A 21,168-nucleotide genomic window follows, 5' to 3' on the forward strand; every position below is an offset into this window, starting at 1 on the left:
TAGTTTACCAGTTTTATCAACAATAAACAGCTAGCAATTTAAATGAAAAATTGTTTTGATATTGAATCATAAAAATGCTTTTATCTCGATGTTGCAACCGTAAACCTTTTTTTTTTCAGAATTATCGATAAACTACATGAATGAAGGAATTTCGCCGATATCTTCCCAAAAAACTTAAGGGAAAGGTGTAATCAGCCGATCATTACTGATATTTGTATTGACACAAATTGAAAAAATTACCAGAATCGGTTGAGTCGTTAGGAAGTTATCACAAAAAAGCTGAATTATGGGAGAACCATTATTAGGGGAACATATATTCGCAGGAGGACGTTGTAGGAAAAAATTCATGCATTTTTGACTCGTATTTATATACTTTATTGTGGAAAATTACACAATTTGCAATTCTTAAAATCGACAAGGTGGTTGGTCGTAGGTATTTTACGTAAACTATACTCTTTAGCTAATCACAAAACAATATTATGCCCAATTCACATTGCTTTCATTTCGCAATTCAACCAAATTCTCAAGTTTGATCGAGTTGATGCAGATATTTCATCCACTGAAATGATGAAAATTTGTCCCACTTATGACTGATAAATATCTAGCATATCGCAATGGAAATGAGAATACCGAAGGTGTAAAACAAGTAACGCAATAAGCCAGAATTGTTTTCTTGAATTTCGAATTCAAAGATACTGATCTTGAAAATGTTATCTATTGAAATCTTCATCACTTTTGTGGAATTGAGATTATGAACAATGGTCGTATGGTATGGTAGATATTGAGGAGACTAAATTCAAGAACCACATATATATGGCGAAAATGCAAGTTACCAAGTTATTGTAGCTTTGGTGAGATAGAAGTGAATAGACCAAGTAAAATGAAAATTGTGAGTGGTGATGATTATGTTTTTTATGATATGTTAAGGTGGATTTCTTTTCAGGTGGTTCTGTGTATTATTATATCTGTAGTTTCCGTTTGGTGTGCTAAGATTCAAAACTATGAAAATCACCGGCAGGTGACTATTCTAGAACATGAAAATAATATAGGAGAAGGAACTTATAATTTTGGGTGAGTACCGAAACATCACCGAATATACTGTGGTGAAAAATTGAAAAAATACTAAATCAGGTGAATTTCAGATTGAGAAGAAAAGCATATGTATCAAATGTTTACCTGTTCGTGTTTCTTAGATATTAGATTTCTGGGGATTTTTCGAGCTTTGATTAGGAAAAAAGAGTAATAACTGAAATCAACAAAATTCTTCAAAACATTAAATTGTGTCTCCTTAACGTTTCAGAATATGAAGGAAATATTTAGTGCATTTGAATATAGGTATCGAAAATTACGATAGACAGAGTGAGTCTCTGACCTGTACATATAACAAAACAACATTAACAACAGATCCAGAGGTGAAAAGAAAAACTTTTTCCCGTTACAATTTTTTCCAATTTGGCTCGGTTGAAAAGATGTTTGCAGGATGTTGAAAATTCATAAAAAATTTTAATTTTTATTGTTATATTTCACGAACAATTTCATGGTTTGGAATGGTTTCCGAAATATATAGTTTTTCAGTGACGTAATTAATCTTCTTCAAACACAAAATTAGACCCACATATTCCAGTTTCTTTGTTATGACCGTTACATACCGTGAAAATACCAAAAATTCCGTGAAACCAACTCTTGAAAGTAAGTTGAACGGTCTTCACTTATGAATATTTGGCCATTTTGGAAAATTTTTGGAAATATCTGAATATAATAAATATCTGCGAAATTCAACAAATTGGATACTAGGCTGTATGCAACTACATTACAGCTTGGAACATAGATACATGGAATGGCAAATAAACATTTCTTGTCCACCAAAAGCTGGAGTGAGAATGTTGCAGGTTGCTGAGTTTCGCCAATCACAATTGAGGGAGGGACATTGTTGTCACATCGATTTTCAATGCAAAAAGATATCTTATGTTTCCATGATTGCCATAGCTGATTATGAACTTAGAACTTCTTATTTAGACCAAATCGAAACAAAAAACCTTTTTGTCAAAAAAAGTCTTTATCTCCAAGAATCAACTGTTAAAATATATGTACTTACAAGTCAAAGACTGACCTGTTTTATTGATGTCATCGAAGTGCACCTCTCTTCACGAATTATGTAGAATAGCTAAGAATCACGTTTAGATACAGACAGCAGCTTTACTGGTTCCATAAAAGTGCACACGATTACTGAACGCATGTATTGTGTTGAAAATTCGTAAATTCATACCGAGAGGTTTTAGACTCTGTTCTATTCGGCTTGAATATTTTCATAACAGATCCACTTTTTTCTTTCGAATGGAACATCCAGTATTTTATGGCACCATAAGGGAGTAGATTCAGAAAAATATTTAACGATGTGCCATATTGCAGTATAAATTCAATTTTTTCAACTCCGTTGGTGGTGTTCCGAATTTTTTATAAAAACTAGGGTCGAAAGCCAATCTTTGAAAAATGAAACTGCCAAACTGCTATAGAATTAATTGCAGACCTTCCATTGGGTCATCATTGCACAGGGTCTTCATGGCAAGGTAGTCAAGGTCGACAAAAACTCAAAAAATTCAAATGGAAACACATAATTTTCATCCCTCATATCGATTCCTCTAGAAAAAACATGACAAAATCGTTTTTCAGTTTTTAAAGTTTATCGGAAATATTCTGGTGTATTTCCATTCTGTGTTTCGTCCAATGCTTTCGGATTAAAATCCAGAATTTTTATGCTATATTTTCAAGATATTCACACCACTCAAAGGAAATGAATCGACACCATAGATGGAAATTGAATCGTCAAGAAAATTTCAAATTAAATGTATTCTGTTTGTATAGTGAAAAAATTGAATTAAGATTGAAAGCTCAATTATCGAGAGATTTTATGGGGAAATATCATAAACATTCTAGACTTCGAAATTAAAATTAATCAGAGAGCATAAAAGGAGGCATAGAACAAAAACATACGGAGAAAATGATTGCCAATCTGATAAAGATTCCGTTCAACTTCAGTACCTCATGAACAATTCGATTTGACATTTATCGTGTTTCCTTGAGCAGAATTGATATGTGGCATAAGAAATATAGGTTTTCAAGTTCATTTTCTTGCATTTCATTCATCGAAATTCATTACGTTGCCATGAACACCCTATACAATGATAAACCAAACAAAAGCAATTCGAGATATATTTGATTTCCACTCATTTTTAAACTAGCAATTTTTTGTGTGAAGATCTAATGTTTGGCATAGGGATACAATTTTCTTTTTCACTACTGTCCCACTAAAAAAAAAGAATGAACATATTATTGCAATTTGGCGAGGTGACATAAATATCGAGTTTCAAGCTGAGAATTCCAGCTTAGGTCAGTTTTTTTTCCACTGAAATCAATATCTGATTGAAAAAATTCAAAGGAACTTGGTAGGAATATTACGCGGGCATGTCTCTGCATTTTTATTTTTTATTTTGAGTTCACATTTGTGGTTTGACTCAAAATATGGGTATTTCATAGAAACATCTGATCAGGAATTGATTTTTTTTCCAGCTTCAAGACGAGTGATGGTTCCCAAAGGCAGGAAAGAGCAGAATTGAAAAATCCAGGAGGTAAAGATGAGAGTATGGTCGTACAAGGTTCTTACACCTTCGTTGGAACAGATGGAAATACATACACGGTCAATTATATTGCTGATGAAAATGGATATAGGGCCAGCGGAGATCACATTCCCACAAACGAAAAACGTGTATGAGAAATTTTACTCTTTGTTTTTGGCCACGTATTCATTCATGAATGACACCGACAAATGGATATTTGATATTTATTTCTTATTTTATGTTATTTTATTTTATCATGCCTTGAAATAAACGAGTCAAACATACGAATCTTTTGATCATATCATGAGCCTTCACTTAACCTAGTATGCAACACATCAAACAAGGTAGCTGCATGAATAGTACGCATTTATTGTTACTAAGGGTGTGTTTGATCGTATTAAGAGTTCCACTTCTTCACATCTTCCATCATCCAGCAAATTTGCGATAGCTTTGTCGAAATTTGACGTATTCTAATGAGATTTAATACATGGGAGTTTATGAATAAACTGGATCGTTCGACGATGAAAAAATTGACTGATTCATATCAGTTAGATAAATACCTAATTGAAAAGAAGATGAAGAAATTTTCAAACATTATTCTACTCAACGAGTTTAACCGAATGAACGGCAAAATAAAAATATAACACAACAATCATGAAAAATAAAAAATAAATTCGTTAATCAACTCAATCAATAATTTTTTTATACGTTTTCGCATCGAAGTTCGCATCCTAGCAAAAATTACTGGAATATATTAATTTTTCGCTCCAATAATTGAATATTTTGAACTGTAGTTGAGTACACGTAGTTCTTCAAATATCATGCTGGCCAGTGTGGACAGAGTTGAATGGCAGCGCTAAGCGCTAAGGAAAAATGTATGGGACGTGATTCTTCTCGATTTTCAAAAGATGGGTGATTGCTAAAATCGCATCCCTCTATTATTTTTAGTTACAACTTACAAGTGAAAACTCATTTTTCGACTCTTTGCTTTGGTGCCTTTATCTCGTAGAGTTTTCGTGATATCGAAAAACAAATGTAACATTTAGGTAATATTCTACAGACACTTTTTTATGTAGAATGCAGTAGCTTAGTCAATGATTTTTCACAGTTTGCCACAGTGATATAGGTATGGTAGTAACTTTCATTCTCAAACATAAACCCTATGTCTTTTTCAAATATTCCACCCCCATATTTTTTTTCTGATTCAGGAATATAGGTACCTACATATTATATGCGTCGTAGCTCTCATTTATCCTGCAATAAAAAACCTCAAAAACCAGTTCGTTCAAGTTGGCAGGTTATTATCATTGATGATACGATTATGAACTGTATGTTGTATCTAGTTATGAGAGACTTTAAAGATCACATTTCATTCCAAGATATCTGAAAAGATTAAAGATGGTTATTATTAAAGATATAGATTATCAAAGAAGATTGAAGATGGATATGGAATGCATCACTTTCAGGAAATTTTGTAACACTGAATTCAAATGAATTGAACTATTTTTACTTTATATGATAAAAAAATAAGTTAATTTTCAAGTGACGACGTTCATGATATCCAAAAAATTTCAATTATTTATACAGGGTGTCCGGGGAGTAACTGTACATACTCATACCAGAGATAGAGTTGGACTAGCTGATTACGGATTGACTATAAAAAATTAATTTCTGGATTTCCCTAAAAAGCTACAGGGTGATTTTCCAACTTCATGGAAATACTTAGACCATCATAAAATCCAAACTTATTGACGGATATTATTGAAACTTGGGAGGTTCTTGACACATGCTAAGGTTCAGTCAGAAAGATATCAATTATTCCATTATTCCAGGGCCGGACTCATAAATCTCCATTTGAAGTATTCAGGGTAAAAAAAACACTTTGTATTTCGAATTACAAATAATTGATCAGCTTTTTAGAAAGAAGCTAAATTATGCTTCAATTTTTGGTACCGCTCAAAGTTGTCACATCAACAATTAATTTTTTATGAATTTTTTAATTTGGATAAAGTTCGAAAATTGCAATTTATTTACCTGAACAGGACATAATCATCTTGTGCAGGTCGAAAATAAATAATAAATTTTCTTAAAAAAGTCACTGAAGATGAAGGAAGACTATAATAATTTGTTGATATACTGGGTGGCCACCCCAGACGCGGATTTCACTTTGAGGGAGTAAATGAAGGTATTTTGAAAAAAAAAATTGGTGATGTGTATAGGGTATACTGAAGCATATTTCAAAATAATTCCTATGTATACTGGGTGTTCGACAACAATGATATAGACCAAAGTTGCACTTCTTCCAGTGAAGAGAACATCTGCTGAACAGAATAATCAACTGTTGCGATATTTTAAGAAATAATGGCGATATGATTCGAAAGGCTGTATCCAATTTGAAAATTCGGCAAGAGAAATGTATACAAGCTGATGGTTTTCATTTCGAACCACTTTTGAGATATCGTTGACTCAGCAATTCATTCGTTCCTATTTTTATTTTTATAAGGTACTCTACTGTATTTTAGTTTTTTTCATTTGTTATTGTTTCGTTATTGAAGTGCTTATTAAAGCTCTGAACTTTTTTGTAAATTTTCTACTAATACATTCGCATTTTATGTTCAAACATGAGATTTTTAGTTCTCTTCATGGTGAAAAATTCAAATTTTCGAACTTTATCCAAATTCAAAAATTCATAAAAAAATAATTCTCGATGTGACAACTTTGAGTGATACCGAGAATTGAAGCATAATTTAGCTTCTTCCTAAAAAACGAATCAATTATTTGTAATTTGAAATACAAAGTGTTTTTTTTGCCCTGAACACTTTGAATGAATATTAATGAGTCCGGCCCTGGAATAATGAAATAATTGATATCTTTCTGACTTGACCTTAGCATGTGTCAATAACCTCCCAAGTTTCAATAATATCCGTCAATAAGTTTGGATTTTATGATGATCTAAGTATTTCCATGAAGTTGGAAAATCACCCTGTAGCTTTCTAGGGAAATCCAGAAATTAATTTTTTATAGTCAATCCGTAACCAGCTAGTCCAACTCTATCTCTGGTAAGAGTATGTACAGTTATTCCCCGGACACCCTGTATACTTGGTCATAATAAACAAATAATCCATTCTCAAAGGCGGTGACAATGATAAGACCAGTCAGGCATACTATGTATTATATCCCGTAAAACCGTAAAAAATGAATAGTGGAAGGTTACCTTTTTTGACTACCATATCGCGGATGTCAAAGATTAAAATTAAGAGAAATTCAAACTGGATCTACAAAATCAACATCGAGTATCAGAGTCCCACATCAAATCAATTTCAACCCTTTCGTAGTTCAAGTATTATGGAAATCTCACTTAACATCTGATTATCACTGTTTTAATTTAAACGAAGGCCCTCATGAAATTAATACCTCTTGATATAAGTCCATCTTGATGACCTCAGTTTATAGTCACTCTGTATACATACGCCCATGCATACCTTCTTATCTGTTTTTATTCTCGAAAGCAAGAAAATGGATCATTATTGGTGGTGTAATATGTTCCGAGTGAAGTTTACCAAAACCGTTCTTCTTATTCAAAGCTCATTTCCAATATATATATATACTTATTTTTTTCGTTCAGGGAAAGGACAACCTATGTCAACTAAATAGTAGGCGTACTGAATGCTGTTCAATTTTTCCCAATATTGATGATGACACCCATTAGTACAATACATTTTTCATTAACTTCTTAAGTACCTAGTGTGATTTCCAAATAATACTTAGCGACCCCATTGTATCAGTAATAAGCCGTATCATTGATGGATGACTGTAAAACTTTATGGCTCACGCGAGTTAAATGTTACAAAATTATATAACTGACAAATAAGTAGGTGAGAGCAGATTAACCCATTTCACGATACTTCATTCAGTTCGTGAACTTTCTGTTTCAATTATCGTTATACAATGTTTGAGAAGAGTCTCCAGATTCACGAAGATTATAAATCACTATAGCAATTATTATTAATTGGAGATGAGTTTCATTCAATGAGTCAATTTGTGGTTGGAGTAAAAAATAATCATGAATTAGATTGAACAAAGATCTAATTTTGAAAATCTGAATCCCCTACTTGCTTTTTTTTCAAGGAAGTTTGTGTATAGAGATAGATGACGAGGCTTAATACAAATTCATCATAGTATGGATATACAGAATTGGCTTCTCTATTTGAAACTAGGTGCTCTGTTGGTATCTTACCATTTTATTTTTTAATTTCAGAGCCAATAGAAATACTTTTTTTCATAGTATAAATTGTAAAAATAACTCTTCCGGACATTCAGAAAGCATTCATTATAAACACTCATTTCAGAAATGGAGAGAAAATTGAAGAAAGTGAAAATATTCTTTTTATGATTCTTCGAAGGACATTCACAAATTGTATGGTAATGTTAGTCGTAAGTGGACTTATTCATAGACATTTTTGAGATAGCAACACCTTTCTCTCATTCGTTTTTTCCATAAAATGAATTTCTTTGGAGAAATGGAGTGTTCTCTGCTTAAGTTTTTGGAATTATTACCACTGCAAACAGATGCTGCTACATTATTGTGAATTTTAGATTTTTTGTGGGTGTCGATTGAAAAAATTTTTGATTTGTATTTTTCTGTCCATGAATACTCATATTTCACTTGTCAGTAATTTGTGTGTATAGTGTAAAAGATTTTCATCATATCCATTGTGAGCATAAAATACTTCTTATCTCTACAACGATTCGTTTAATGATAAAATAGAAAAAACAAATTGTCAAGACAATTCAAAGAATTGTCGCTCTATTAATGCGAGCTAGTCACAAATCGGCCAGGAATTCCCGGTTTGGGGATAATTGTCCCTCATCAGTAAAGTGTAGTGATACAAATTTCATGCCTTTCATGCAGTCTCTTGACGAATAGTTGTACTTTTGGTTGACTGCAGGTGTAGTTATGTCTGGGAGACATGGATGGGTGCAGGTTTCTACAGAGAAAGTGAGGCTTGGTACAGTCTTGGCGGCCCCCTAATTTTTCCCAAAGACACCATCCTCTGGTTGAAATGTGTATCACTGCATTTTACTTATGAGGGACAATAATCCCGAAACCGTTCTGCAGTTTGTGTTTACAGCGGCAATTCTTTGAATTGTCGCCTCCATTATTAAAGGAAGTACCTACGTTTCTACTTCTGAATTCGAAGAAATATGCAAAACCTCCTGTCTAATAGATTTCCTATTATTTTTCAATAACAGCCTTCCTCTTTTTTCTCATTTAACCATATTGTGACTTAGTGAGATGCTATTTTTGTATTATATCAAAATGTCAAACGTGACAACATTGAGATTTCAATCTTCGAATAAGATAGACTTTCCTTTTGTCGATTCTTTTTAATATTAAAACAAAAATAACAAAACTTATTTATATTTACAATATTTCTTTTCGCTTTAGTTCTTCTTTCAACCCGTTAATCAACCAGACAATGATGCGAGAGCAGCCGATGAAATTCCTAGTTTTGGCTTAACTCCAGCTGACATGGGGATGTGATCACCTGATGGTTGGAAACCATTCTCGTCAGCCGTGTACGTCACATTGTAATTTTGGCCATCTGGTCCCACGTAGGAATAGGAACCCTCAACGGTATTTATATCCTCTTCAGGTGTTGGTCCTGGTCTTATATACCCTCTTTCGAATTTTTTCTGCTCATCATTCTGCTCATATCTGAAAATATAAAATAGTTCTGAAAACTTATTCAATAACAGTTCTATCACCGCATTGTGATTTTCGTATTTTATGACTAATTTTCAGAAGAGTCGAGACCCTGAGGGAATAACTGCCCTTAACTGGCGACGCCCATGAGGCTTTCGTTACTTTTCTAAAGGCTTCGGTGCAGCGGAAACTTGACCGAATTTCATTATCACATCCTTTAATAATTATACTCAGATTTGAGGTTTTTCTAGCCGCTGGATATGGCGTTATGAAGCAGCGCGTACTATTATATATTTTAGTAGCAAAAACCCCCAAAATTCACCCCATCACCCCCACAACTAATTGACTTGACCAGACTTGTAGAAGTTACAAAGTAAACTCTTTGAAGCCATTCCAGATAATGGAGTTCATTAGAACTCTAGTTCTGGAGAGAAAAGCTCTGGTGGAGGGCATAATAGATCTTATAAAGTTACAGCGCAATGCAACCCCTCCAAATCAAACATTTTGTGCAGTTCATTCTTATAGATATGTCATACTCACGAGTAAAAATAGCTTTGATCGGGTAGAAGGTCATAAATGTATTTGGTTATATAAATTGGGCTTGCAAGCTGGAAATTTGATTTGTAATCTTGTGGTCTGGAAGACACAAGGCCAATGGCAGCGACCAAGATCCATACCTGAAAAAAGTGGAAAACATAAAAAAATATTCTTCGCTAAGCTTGAAAAATCCTCCACTCATTCAGAATTGAATAATTATCAAATTGAAATATACTCGAATAATATGCCAAAGAAATCAATAGGAGCTCATATCGTTTGTAGGATTTCATTTAATTGAATCCTCAATCAATTGAATTTAGTTCAAGTTAATTTTAATGATGAGCAAAATATTACAAAATCTCACGCAAAAAAGAAGGAGAATTTTGCAATCTTTCCTTCCTCAAAAGATGTTTTAAAAATTTTGAAGAAAATTGAATGAGTCAAGAGTGCTCGATCGGTGATTGACTCTCAGTAATTTTGGACTAGGAGGATAATTCAAACTTTGGCAGAATCGATTCTAATTAGGTCATAATCATTTTACAGATTGGCCCGAAAGTGGTGAAACAGGATTTTTCAAATGCGAATACCCAGTTTTCATATCCAATTCCGAAAATACATGAGATTCTGATTTCGGAATACCCCAAGTGTCATAATTTATCTGTGTGCCTTTTAGACCTATACCACATTCACCGACCAATTTAATGTTAATTGTAGGTTGAAAACCGTTCGAGATAAAAGATATTTTTTCACTGAATTCCCGAAGTGTTCTCAAGTCTTCTTCAGTTTTTTTGGATCACTCTCACTCGCACAAGATAGTGCGATTGCTCGTATATTACAAAAAATTTGCATTTTCAAGAGGATACACCAAAATATACCAAAGCAGGTGCAATTCGATTCAAAATCGAGTGAAAAGATGGCAATGTCGAGCTCACTGACAGAACTAGGTTAGTTAAGGAGATCGGCCACCGAATGCGAAGTTGTGCGAAGCTGAGAGTTTTCAATGCTAATATAATCGACAATCTACGAATCGAGTGACGTAGCTCATCATTTAGCATTGAAAACGCTGAGCTTCGTTCAACTTCGCATTCGGTGGACGATCTCCCTTAGCCGTAGCGTAGCATAGACAATGTGTAATATTATAGAGAAGATAATTTAAACTATAACAACGAAAACATTGTTGTTATCTGATGACAACTTCATTGGCGGAATTCAAGTGTTATACGAGTTAGTAGATGAGGAGCGAAATATTTTATTCAGCCATAGTTAATATTTTTTATAGAAAATTTTTGATAAAATGACTTATTTTGATGACTTCTACACTCTGTCAAGAAAAAGCTCCACCTTTGAAAATACCCTATTTACTCATATTTGATACAATCGAAGATAACCACTGAACTATATAATATGGTTAGTTCAGTGAAGATAACAGATATTCCAATATCTTGACACGAGATTATCTTCAAAAATCTGGTTATCTAGATCTAGATTATCTTCAAGCTCCCCTAGCTGTATGTCACGGTGATTAGAGCAATAATTCCCTACGGCTGCAACGCCTGGTGGTCCTGCAGAGAACTCATTCAAAGCAAAAAAAAAGAGAGTCCAGAAAACGGCTTGTCTCCTGATCAGGGGCATTCCGCTCTACTCCACCCGTATCCATGAAGATGCTATTAGACCTCGCTCCCCTTCTCATTCTTGTCCAGGAGGAGGCATGATCCCAACTAGAGGCGGACGAGGTGATAGACATGAGAACTGATCAAATAATCACAACGGAAGGAAACTTCAGTTCTCTGATTCCAAACAGAACTCAGTGTTAGTTTGGCAGGTCAGCGACAGCATTTCAGGCGGAGATCTTCGCCATTGATCTATGCTCCAACCATCTGCTTGAGATGGGTTGGACAGGAAGGACAATTAAATTCCGAACCCACAGTCAAGCTACATCAAATCACTCGGAGATAACAAATGCAATTCAGCACAGGTACTCGAATGCAGATTTAACCTCTCCAATTGGGAAGTCACAACAGACTGCAACTTATTTGAGTACCTGGACAATCAGACTTCAGAGGCAACAAATTATGGAATGCTCTAGCCAGAGAAGACGTAACCTCAACGCTTATTGGACCAAAACCACATATAGGAATTCCTAATTCGGGAACGGAACAATAGCTGGATAAGGCAGAAGGTCCTGGAATACTGGCGTAATCGTCCTATACTGCATCACTCGCACAGGGCCATTTCAGTGCCTCCCAGTCCATACATCAGTCACTGGCTAGGATTTTCTAGAAACAATCTGAGATGTATAATGGGGGTTTTCACGGGACATTGCAAGCTCAGAGCTCACTTACACAATCTTAGGATCGTCAATTAATCACTCTGCATGCTCTGCAAACGAAACTATTGAGCACATCCTATGTGACAGCCCGGCGGCAGACAGGGTCAGACTTGGAGTCTTTGGCTCTCCCAAGCTGAATCTAGAGGGACTCAAGAATCACTCCCCCCCTAACATCATCTCCTTTCTGCGTATGATGGGACTAGAGGAATAGGTTTAGCTCTCTGAGCTTGTCTGTTTGCTACAATAGAACGTTTTGGTCGCGGTGGCAGGTTTGGTTGGTCCGACCAACATACCAAGCAATCTGTTATCTGCAATATCTAATTATCTTCAATGTACAGTTGAAGAGCTGGAGCAGAAAATCTTCAGGCTCATGAAAATGGCACGAAGCAAATTACAAAATCACCATCTACAGGGTTGACTCAAAAAACCAAGATTAACAAAAGGGATTCGAACCGCCAAAACTAACTAAAGGAAAACGAATAGATGGAGCAAGAAAGTGAAGGAACTGAATAACTAAGATCATTCTGCGTGGTAATGTAAAAATCTCTTGAAAAAGGGCGCAAATTCCACCGCTGCTTAGCAAAAAAGGAAGAGCTGACACGAACGTCGGTAAAGAAAAGATACTGATATGATCTGCACAACCGAGACAGAATGGAGGTTGAAATAATTATAGAATAGATGACGATGATGAAGATTGATGAAGATTAAGATGATATGAAGATTCTACCCGATGGAGAAGAAATCCAGAATCATTGGAAATCAGTTTATTGAAAGCTTAAAAAGTCATGCTGGTGAAAATGCCAAGAAATTGAAATTAATCAACGTGGTCAATGGAATCATGAGAACAGAAAATTATTTCACGAGATATAAAAATGCTCAAGTCAAAGAGTTCAACAAAGAAAGAAATTCCCACAGAAGTACCTGCAGGCAGATGATAATAATCGTAAAGTAGTTGAAAGAATAACAGACCTGAAGCTTACCGATGAAACTGAATACCCAAATCTTTCATATTCAACTTATAACTCAAAAGCAATTTATATAAAAAAATTCATTGTTTTACAGGCGTTCCAATACTTCTAGAGAAAACCAATAAAAAATTAAAAATGCATACTGTTCTAAATTTCCTTGAAAGCTTAAGGAATGCTATTCATGTTGCATATATTATAATCATTAGAGCTCATTTCCATCCTTTGGTCAGAGCAGTTTAAACTTCCCGTGTTCTCCTTTGGTCGGATTCATATATGATCAAGTATTGCGCATAAAATTTTTCAGTTATAGTAGTTGAACGTCCAGTTGCAGGAAAGTCCATCAAAATTTAATACTTCATAAAAATCTTAATCCTCCATTTACCCCTTCAAAAATGACAGTTTTAAATTTTGATGGGACATCAAATCTTAATAGACTTTCCTGCAACTGGGCCTGATTCACGTAGATTTCGTAACGCATTGCATTGTCCCAATTCTCGTGATTTCTCCATTATGCTCATCTTCACTTATTGATATATTAATGGATAAACGCATGTTTTCGTGTTTTACACAGTTCAATAAGTCGTCATTTACAGCACAGCAATAATCAAAGATTGATCTTTACCTGACATAACAGGATAATTTATATTGGTTTTCCTCACACACGATTCAGGTTATTAGATATGAATGTGATACATACAACAGTGACGTATGAAGCAGGAAAAGACACAATGGTATTACCAATAGAAAAATCATAAGATATACAGGATGACCTAAAATGAATGGATGAGTCTGAAATAATTCTTAGTAGAGCTTAAAATAAATAATAGTTATTTCCTTATTGGAGCTTTTTAGCAAAATTCATAGAATACATAACTAAGTAAATCGTAGGAATGGCTGATGTCCTTTTCTGAGTGGTGATCATTTCATTCATTGAGAGATTACGCATACGTGGTGAAAATGTGTATGGTAACCTGAGTGGACAACCATTCAGAATGTGCGTCTTTCATACAGTTTTCAAAATTTTGCAATTTATCTTCATAACTTGTAGATCTGAGGAAACAGTTCTACAGGAAACAACTGAATGAAAAACACTAGAAAAAAACACGAACGACTTAGCGAATGAGGACATATTTGAATTCAAACTCAAGTCAAACTTTTCAGCTTTTTACTTTTAGCACTCTTTACTCTCCTTAGCTGCATGCACTATTGCTTCAAGATGATTACTTCTACTACCTGTAGCATATTTTTTATGACAATTTCGAGTTTTCTGAATATTTCAAGAGAATCCTTCAAAATGTTTTTCCCCAAGCAGCTAGCAGATACGACGAAGCTGCAAGAGTCCACGAAGTTTAGTATAACAACAAAGCTTCTTTTCACATTTTTTCAAATAAACAGTGGTTTACCGAAAAAAGTTCTGGAGGAAAACAGGAGGCAGTGTTCCAGAATAAATATCACCCTATAAATGTGCTATCGAAATCGAAATTGGCATATTTATGCTAAATTTCAGTTGAATCTCTTGTGAGAGTATATTGTAGATACTATAAGAGAAAAACTTCAAAACATTTCTAACTTCAACACCCTGTATGTCGAAAACGCATCGTTTGCGGTCCCACGTTTATGAGACTTTTTTTCTTAGAATAACTCAAGGAATCTCCTCATTTCGTTTGTATTTCAAAGCTAAACTGAATTTTGAAATGACTTCATCATCTTCATATTGTATGTAATTCCAATAAGTTGAATACTCTATTTTGAACACTTTCTATTAAGAAATTGATACAGATTTCAAGAACGTTGCCCATTATTATGGCTGTGGAAATAGCCCACAGAAACAGTCAACGAAGTCATTAAGGAATTATCGGTGGATATTTCTGCACCAATTGTATGTTTTTGTTCTGAGAGAAAGCTGTTGATTCTTTTCTCATGGAAAAACGTTTTCACTGCAACTAATACCAAAGAATTTATAAGTTATGAAGGTCGAAATATTTTTTATGACTGACGGTAGATTGAGAACTTTTATGTGAATGATTCGGTTTCTGTAAGATGATCGCATTGTAGTTTGTTTATGAAACGTTTGCATGACCTATATGTTTTTGCAAAATTTCACTTGAAATTGTTCCACCAAAATCTTTTACCATTCTGTACAAGGTGGCTTTTGTTTCAGTTTGGACACGCAATATAATTGAACTTTTTCAGAGAACTTTGATATCGGAGGCTTCAAAAAAAAGAATGACTAAATTTCATGAGTTTATGAGTTTAATTTTATGAAGCGAAATATGGGATGATTGACTATCAGCCAATCATCTGCAGGATAAAAAATATTCTAGTTTGATCGATCAGCAGAATTCGTTATAGTAAAAATATCACAAAACAAAATCACAATATCAATCATCGATTTATTTCTGGCCATGAATATTGAATCAATTTAGGAGCATTATAAATCTACCTGTATGGAATTCCAAAAAATTCAAAGAAATTGGAGGAATGCGATGTATTCTTCTCTAGGAATGATGATTCTGCAGTTTGTCTTCTCCAAAATGAATGATCGATTGGGTGAACCACAAGTGAAGTATTTCCTGATTGTAAAAAGTTCGTAAAGGAACAACTCATGAATAATTTATGAGCGAATAATCTGTCTCATTTCCTGAAGCCTAAAGACAAAATACACACTTCGATGAGATAATTACAGGGGAGAGTATATTACAGATTTCGTATGAAGAAACATTATAGGCATCTGGTTGTGCGGATTCCCATTCATAAAAACTTGAATGAACTTGAATTTTTTCAAGTTCGTTGAATTTTTCGCAATCAAGAATAGTTTTGCGCAAAAAATCGTATGAGTAGTTCTCATGAAACATAAACGATGATACTTTAGGCTCATAATTCTCAACAATTTCCAGAATTGAAAAAACTCCCATATATTAGGGCAGTACGACTACTCAATGATTGTTCAATATCACGGAATCATTTATCCTTTATAATGTTTCGTTTTGAGCTCTATAACAGGAAAGGATGGAATTGAGGAATTGAAATATAGAATATGGTGTTGGCATCTGTATGTGCTGGAACCAAGTTCTATAGGAAGGAAGGTGATTTTACGATTATAAATTTGAATTTTCTTGAAAGAATCATTATATTCAAGTCTTGAACTCGAAGTTTCAGTGTAGATTTCAATTTAAATTGATTCCGTAGCTTCTCAGTTCGCAGAAAATGCGCAAGAAACTTTTATTCTTTATCAAAACTTGAACAGATAATTTTTCGGCGAAAGCCATATTTTTTTGTGGTCGAAATGGGTATTTATAATTGAAGATGATGAACCAGAAGGATGATTGGCCCCAAGGTTTATGAAACCGATTAACTTCTATACTCGATTATGCATAGAGGATGCAGAAGAGACTTGTGGTTATCCAAAGTTTTATGGCCTATTATAATTTGAGAATTTCAAACCTCTAAGCTTCAAATCATTTCACTATCGAAGGTTTTCTATTCGAGTGTATCTCATTTCCCAGAACTAACGAACTTGACGAAGGAGATTCTCTTGTGTTTCAAAATAATAACAAGGTACACTTGACCCGTCGTATTATTGATGTCATATACCATTAATGTTCGAATATGAATTGTGGTCGAATATTTTGCATCTTCCTTTTCAATTCATAATTTATTGCAACATGGAAAATGTCAAGGTGAAAAACAAATTTGGAAGTTACATATACTCTGGTATGATATATTAAAATATTATAGAATTGGTCCTTCGAATCAACAACAACCGTCATTAGGCAATGATCTGATAGTAATGAGGTGTCAAATGATTGATGGTATTTATTAATGATTTTATGCTTTCGCTAGATAACAATTCTCGGATTTCATTCAGATTGTAGATACTGCTTTTCGTGACATTTAATATATTAAATTGGAAGATTCCGTATGCATGGAATTCCGTTAAAATTAAGTTTAGGGTCCCTAAGCGGATTTATGAAAATTTTGAGGTAAATGTGCCTAACTGAAAAAAATGCGGAGACTCAACATCGAAATCATGAATTTAATCAAATCTAAGTTTTGTGTATATATTTTTTCAAAAGATAACAAACAATATGTGACTTTCAGATTCTCAATTTTTTCGCCGGTTAATTCCAAAATAGTAAAATATATATAATATATATCTGGGTATAAGTAAACTCCTTATGAAGGAATATCAGATTAAGGTGTATTTTTTCCAATTCAAATCTATGGAATAGAACACGAATAAACAATTTTTATTCAGCTGGAATGTAGGATAGGAAATAGGAAACCGCTAGTGATAAAACGAGAAAAATTGTATGCCATTTGGAAACAGTTGAGTTAAGGTGAATACACTGAAAATATCACATACAAAAATTCTGAAAATATACAGGGTGTACCAAGTTCGAGGGCCAATTAGACATTTCTGGAGAACTGGACCTATTTGAAATCAGATAATTTGGATTATGATATTGTTCGACATTATCTACTGAGCTGAAATATTCTTGAAGCCTAAGCACTTTCAGTCATGCAGGAAATGGAACTAAATTTTTCCAAATTTTTTTTTTACTTTTTCTTTCCTGATATGATAGAATATTCAATTCTGAATATATTTCTGTTCAAATCGTTGCATTTGTTCAAATGGTTTTCAAAATATTGAGGAAAAACTGACAAAAAAGGAGATAATATGCGTATTCAGTATTATGTTCGTTATTCCTATTCTAAATATCTTAAGCACACACCGTTCTCACATTTTTCAAGTCGGAGAATGTGGGAATATTGTACATCTCCTGAAATTCGAAAAACTTGCCACAGAGTGTTCCAGATGCTGTGTCAAAAATGGGGATCAAGATTTGCCCATAACTTTCGTTTTTCAAATTAGAACCCTAATTTTTTATGATTGCGTTGGATTCTGAGAAGAAATTTTCTGAATTTATGTCGTATGTATAGTCAAATTAATTAAATCTGTTTCATAATAATAATCAATGGTCATAGAAGATAATTTTTTTTCTGGTGAATTATTTGGAAAATTTATCTTCTATGACCATAGATTATTGAAATGAAACAGATTTAATTAATTTGACTATACGTACGGCATAAATTCAGAAAATTTCTTCGCAGAATCCAACGCAATCATAAAAAATTAGGGTTCTAATTTGAAAAACGAAAGTTATGGGCAAATCTTGATGCCCATTTTTGACAAAGCATTTGGAACACTCTGGGGCAAGTTTTTCAAAATTCAGAAGATGTACAATATTTTCACATTATACACTATTTAGAATAGGAATATCGAACATAATACTGAATACGCATATCTCCTTTTTTTTCAGTTTTTCCTCAATTTTTTGAACACCATCAGGATAAATGCAACGATTTGAACAGAAATATATTCAGAATGAAATATTCTATTATATCAGGAAAGAAAAAGTAAAAGAACAATTTTTTGGAAAAATTTACTTTCATTTCCTGTATAACCGAAAGTGCTTAGGCTTCAAGAATATTTTAGCTCAGTAGATAATGTCGAACAATATCATAATCCAAATTTTCAGATTTCAAAGAGGTCCAGTTCTCCAGAAACGTATATCTAATAGGCCCTCGAACTTGGTACACCCTATATAAATGGAATAGATTTGTGGTTGTGAGAAAACAACAAAAAATTGTATTTGTATGATTTAAAATGAATGAAAATGAAAAGATAATTGTTTCAAGAAAGATTCGATGAAATAAACAAACATTTTGTTTGAAATTTGCACTGTCAATATTTCAGAATTCTTAGAGAAACGAGGTACGTAATCCGCTGAGTATGTCTTGAATATAACGGAATGTGCCAGATTTCATTAAAAAATTAACAGATCGCTCAGGAAAATCGACCATCACCAAAACTCCATATGACCACATCACATTGTGTTTGACGTAACCGTTTGAAGATGATAAAAATGATATCACATCATGATTATATGATCCATGATATCGATTCATAAGACTATCAAACTCCGAAGTCATTAATAAGGGGAATTTGCCCATCATCGAACTCAAATGAAATGTTTTAAGGGTCCTCAACCTCCAATCTAGCCTGAATCACTAGCCCTTTTCTTCGGATGTGTTTGCATAAATTCATTTCATCGACAAAATTCTTTTTCAAAATCAGGAAATTACAGACTTTTGTACTATAACTATAATGCCCTGGTTCGTATGACAGCAAAACCATCTTATTTCATTAAAACTATTGAAATGGTCTAGAAATTTTAAAAATTTTCATAGGAGTCGGGATATATGATACTGCCTCTCGAAATCTACTTCTAGTTGTTTGAAAATAACTAAAAGAATTTAAATGAAACTTCACTGAAATGCTGACTTCATTGAAATATTATTTTACTGAAAATTGAATTAGATGATGCAGATTCAGATTAGGCAACATATAATTTATGGGTCGGAGGAAGGCTGTTGTGGATATAGACAAATCAACTTTCAAGTGCCAACAATAATTAATAGTACAGGGTCTTATTAAATTATCAGTAGGCTTTGAATAATTCTATACCTACTGCTTTTTACAAACCAACGTTCCTTGTATAACGTATAATTTCAACAATAAAGCCCAAGTATAACCACATGAAAATGAAGTAAGTATGAGATAAAAGTAAAAATTATTTACCAATTGGTTGTGTCAACATCCATTCACCGATTCCTTATTGTTTTTTTTTTGACATTCTTTCGGAGAATTAGTGTACGAATTTCAAGAATTTTAGATTGTATAGCAAAGAAAACAGACATAGTCTACGATAGCTTGAAGAAGTAATTAATTACATGAAGTTATCAGCTAGAAAAAGTGCTCCAAAAACATGTAAATCGACTAAATTCTAAAGTCACCTCGCATGCGAGTTGCAATTTATAACTTTCATAGAATTGGATGTATGGATGAGCTCCGGCAAACAAATGAGAATGAAAGTAATGAATATTATCACGATGGTCACAAAAAACTTCACTAGTAGGAAAACGTAGGTAGATTGTATCACACTCACCAATCTCATGTTGTCTGGGTTATTCAACAACTGATTATTCCATCAGAAGTGTGACAACCTTTATATATGATCATCTTTTGATCCCCACATCTCCCGATAGGTTTTCAATCCTGTTTAAATGCGTTCTGATTATGTCTAATCAATTAAAAGTAGGTAAAAGAAATGAAGAACGGTGATTCATCGAAGAGTTCCTGAAAAATTAAACCCCAATCAAGATCGAGCCTGATGAAATGATCCACTTTTTTCTTAAGTCAACATTGCCATTGCCATAATCTCGAAAATATTTATCTGTCAGTTTATTTATTTCCATGACACTGGAAGCAACGTACCTGAGACAACAGAGAAAATTTTTTCTTGTCTTCTTTCTTGTATGATTTTTCTGAGCCCAACATAGGTATATGGAAGATCATTACTTAGCGGAAAAAATTATTTTTAAAAAGATTCTTCATATTTTAAATTAATCTATCTGGGTTGAATATTTTGAACGCTGTAATAAACAGGGTGGATCGGAAATGTCAAAATATCTAGGGATGAAGAAACACGAACGAATAAGTGGTCTTGAAAAATGAACTTTATGTCCGAAACTGCTTATTAAGGGTGATACAACCCTTAAAGGGGCTTCCAATTCTTTGGTTTCATTGAGACCAACTTTCAAGGGGTGAGTTACCATTTTCTGAGCATATTTTTTCATTATTAGATTTATTTCAAATGATTAGAATGAAATTCTTTGAAGGTCTTGAAAAATATATGGTACTTCTGATAAATCAATAAAAAATTGTTTTCGGGTAATTCCATTTCGAAAATATTCTTTTAAAAGTAGGCATACTGGCATAATAACAGTAAGCTGAATTAGAATTCTCGACCAGTAGAATTTTTAATATGCACTGTAGGGATGATAAAATTCTAAATACCATGTACAATTCATTGAATGCACCTATATTTCAAAATAAATAGCTTGAACCCTCAAAATTTATAATAGTTTTCCACTAAATAGCTCGAA

General features: G+C 33.6%; 2 protein-coding genes across 2 annotated transcripts; one reads left to right on the forward strand and one right to left on the reverse strand.

The window, feature by feature from the left end:
- Nucleotides 1-880: 880 nt before the first annotated feature.
- Nucleotides 881-3,769, forward strand: LOC123310904 (endocuticle structural glycoprotein SgAbd-5-like). Its single transcript, XM_044894592.1, has 3 exons — nt 881-889; nt 944-1,071; nt 3,568-3,769. Exons 1-3 carry the CDS (start codon nt 881-883, stop codon nt 3,767-3,769), a joined length of 339 nt encoding a protein of 112 aa, XP_044750527.1.
- Nucleotides 3,770-8,993: 5,224 nt separating this feature from the next.
- Nucleotides 8,994-20,177, reverse strand: LOC123310906 (cuticle protein CP14.6-like). Its single transcript, XM_044894596.1, has 3 exons — nt 20,169-20,177; nt 9,862-10,034; nt 8,994-9,333 (listed from the first exon to the last, which is right to left on the reverse strand). The coding sequence occupies exons 1-3, from the start codon at nt 20,175-20,177 to the stop codon at nt 9,084-9,086; spliced, it is 432 nt and encodes a 143-aa protein (XP_044750531.1). The 3' UTR covers nt 8,994-9,083.
- Nucleotides 20,178-21,168: the final 991 nt, after the last annotated feature.

The sequence above is a fragment of the Coccinella septempunctata genome, chromosome 4 (genome assembly GCF_907165205.1).
Source record: "Coccinella septempunctata chromosome 4, icCocSept1.1, whole genome shotgun sequence".
In the NCBI taxonomy this organism is placed as follows: Eukaryota; Metazoa; Arthropoda; class Insecta; order Coleoptera; family Coccinellidae; genus Coccinella; species Coccinella septempunctata.

Coding starts and splice junctions, on each gene's coding strand:
- LOC123310904 (XM_044894592.1), top strand. Junction 1,072..3,567: donor GAAGGAACTTATAATTTTGG/GTGAGTACCGAA, acceptor TTTTTTTTCCAG/CTTCAAGACGAGTGATGGTT.
- LOC123310906 (XM_044894596.1), bottom strand. Junction 9,334..9,861: donor GATCAAAGCTATTTTTACTC/GTGAGTATGACA, acceptor TTATATTTTCAG/ATATGAGCAGAATGATGAGC.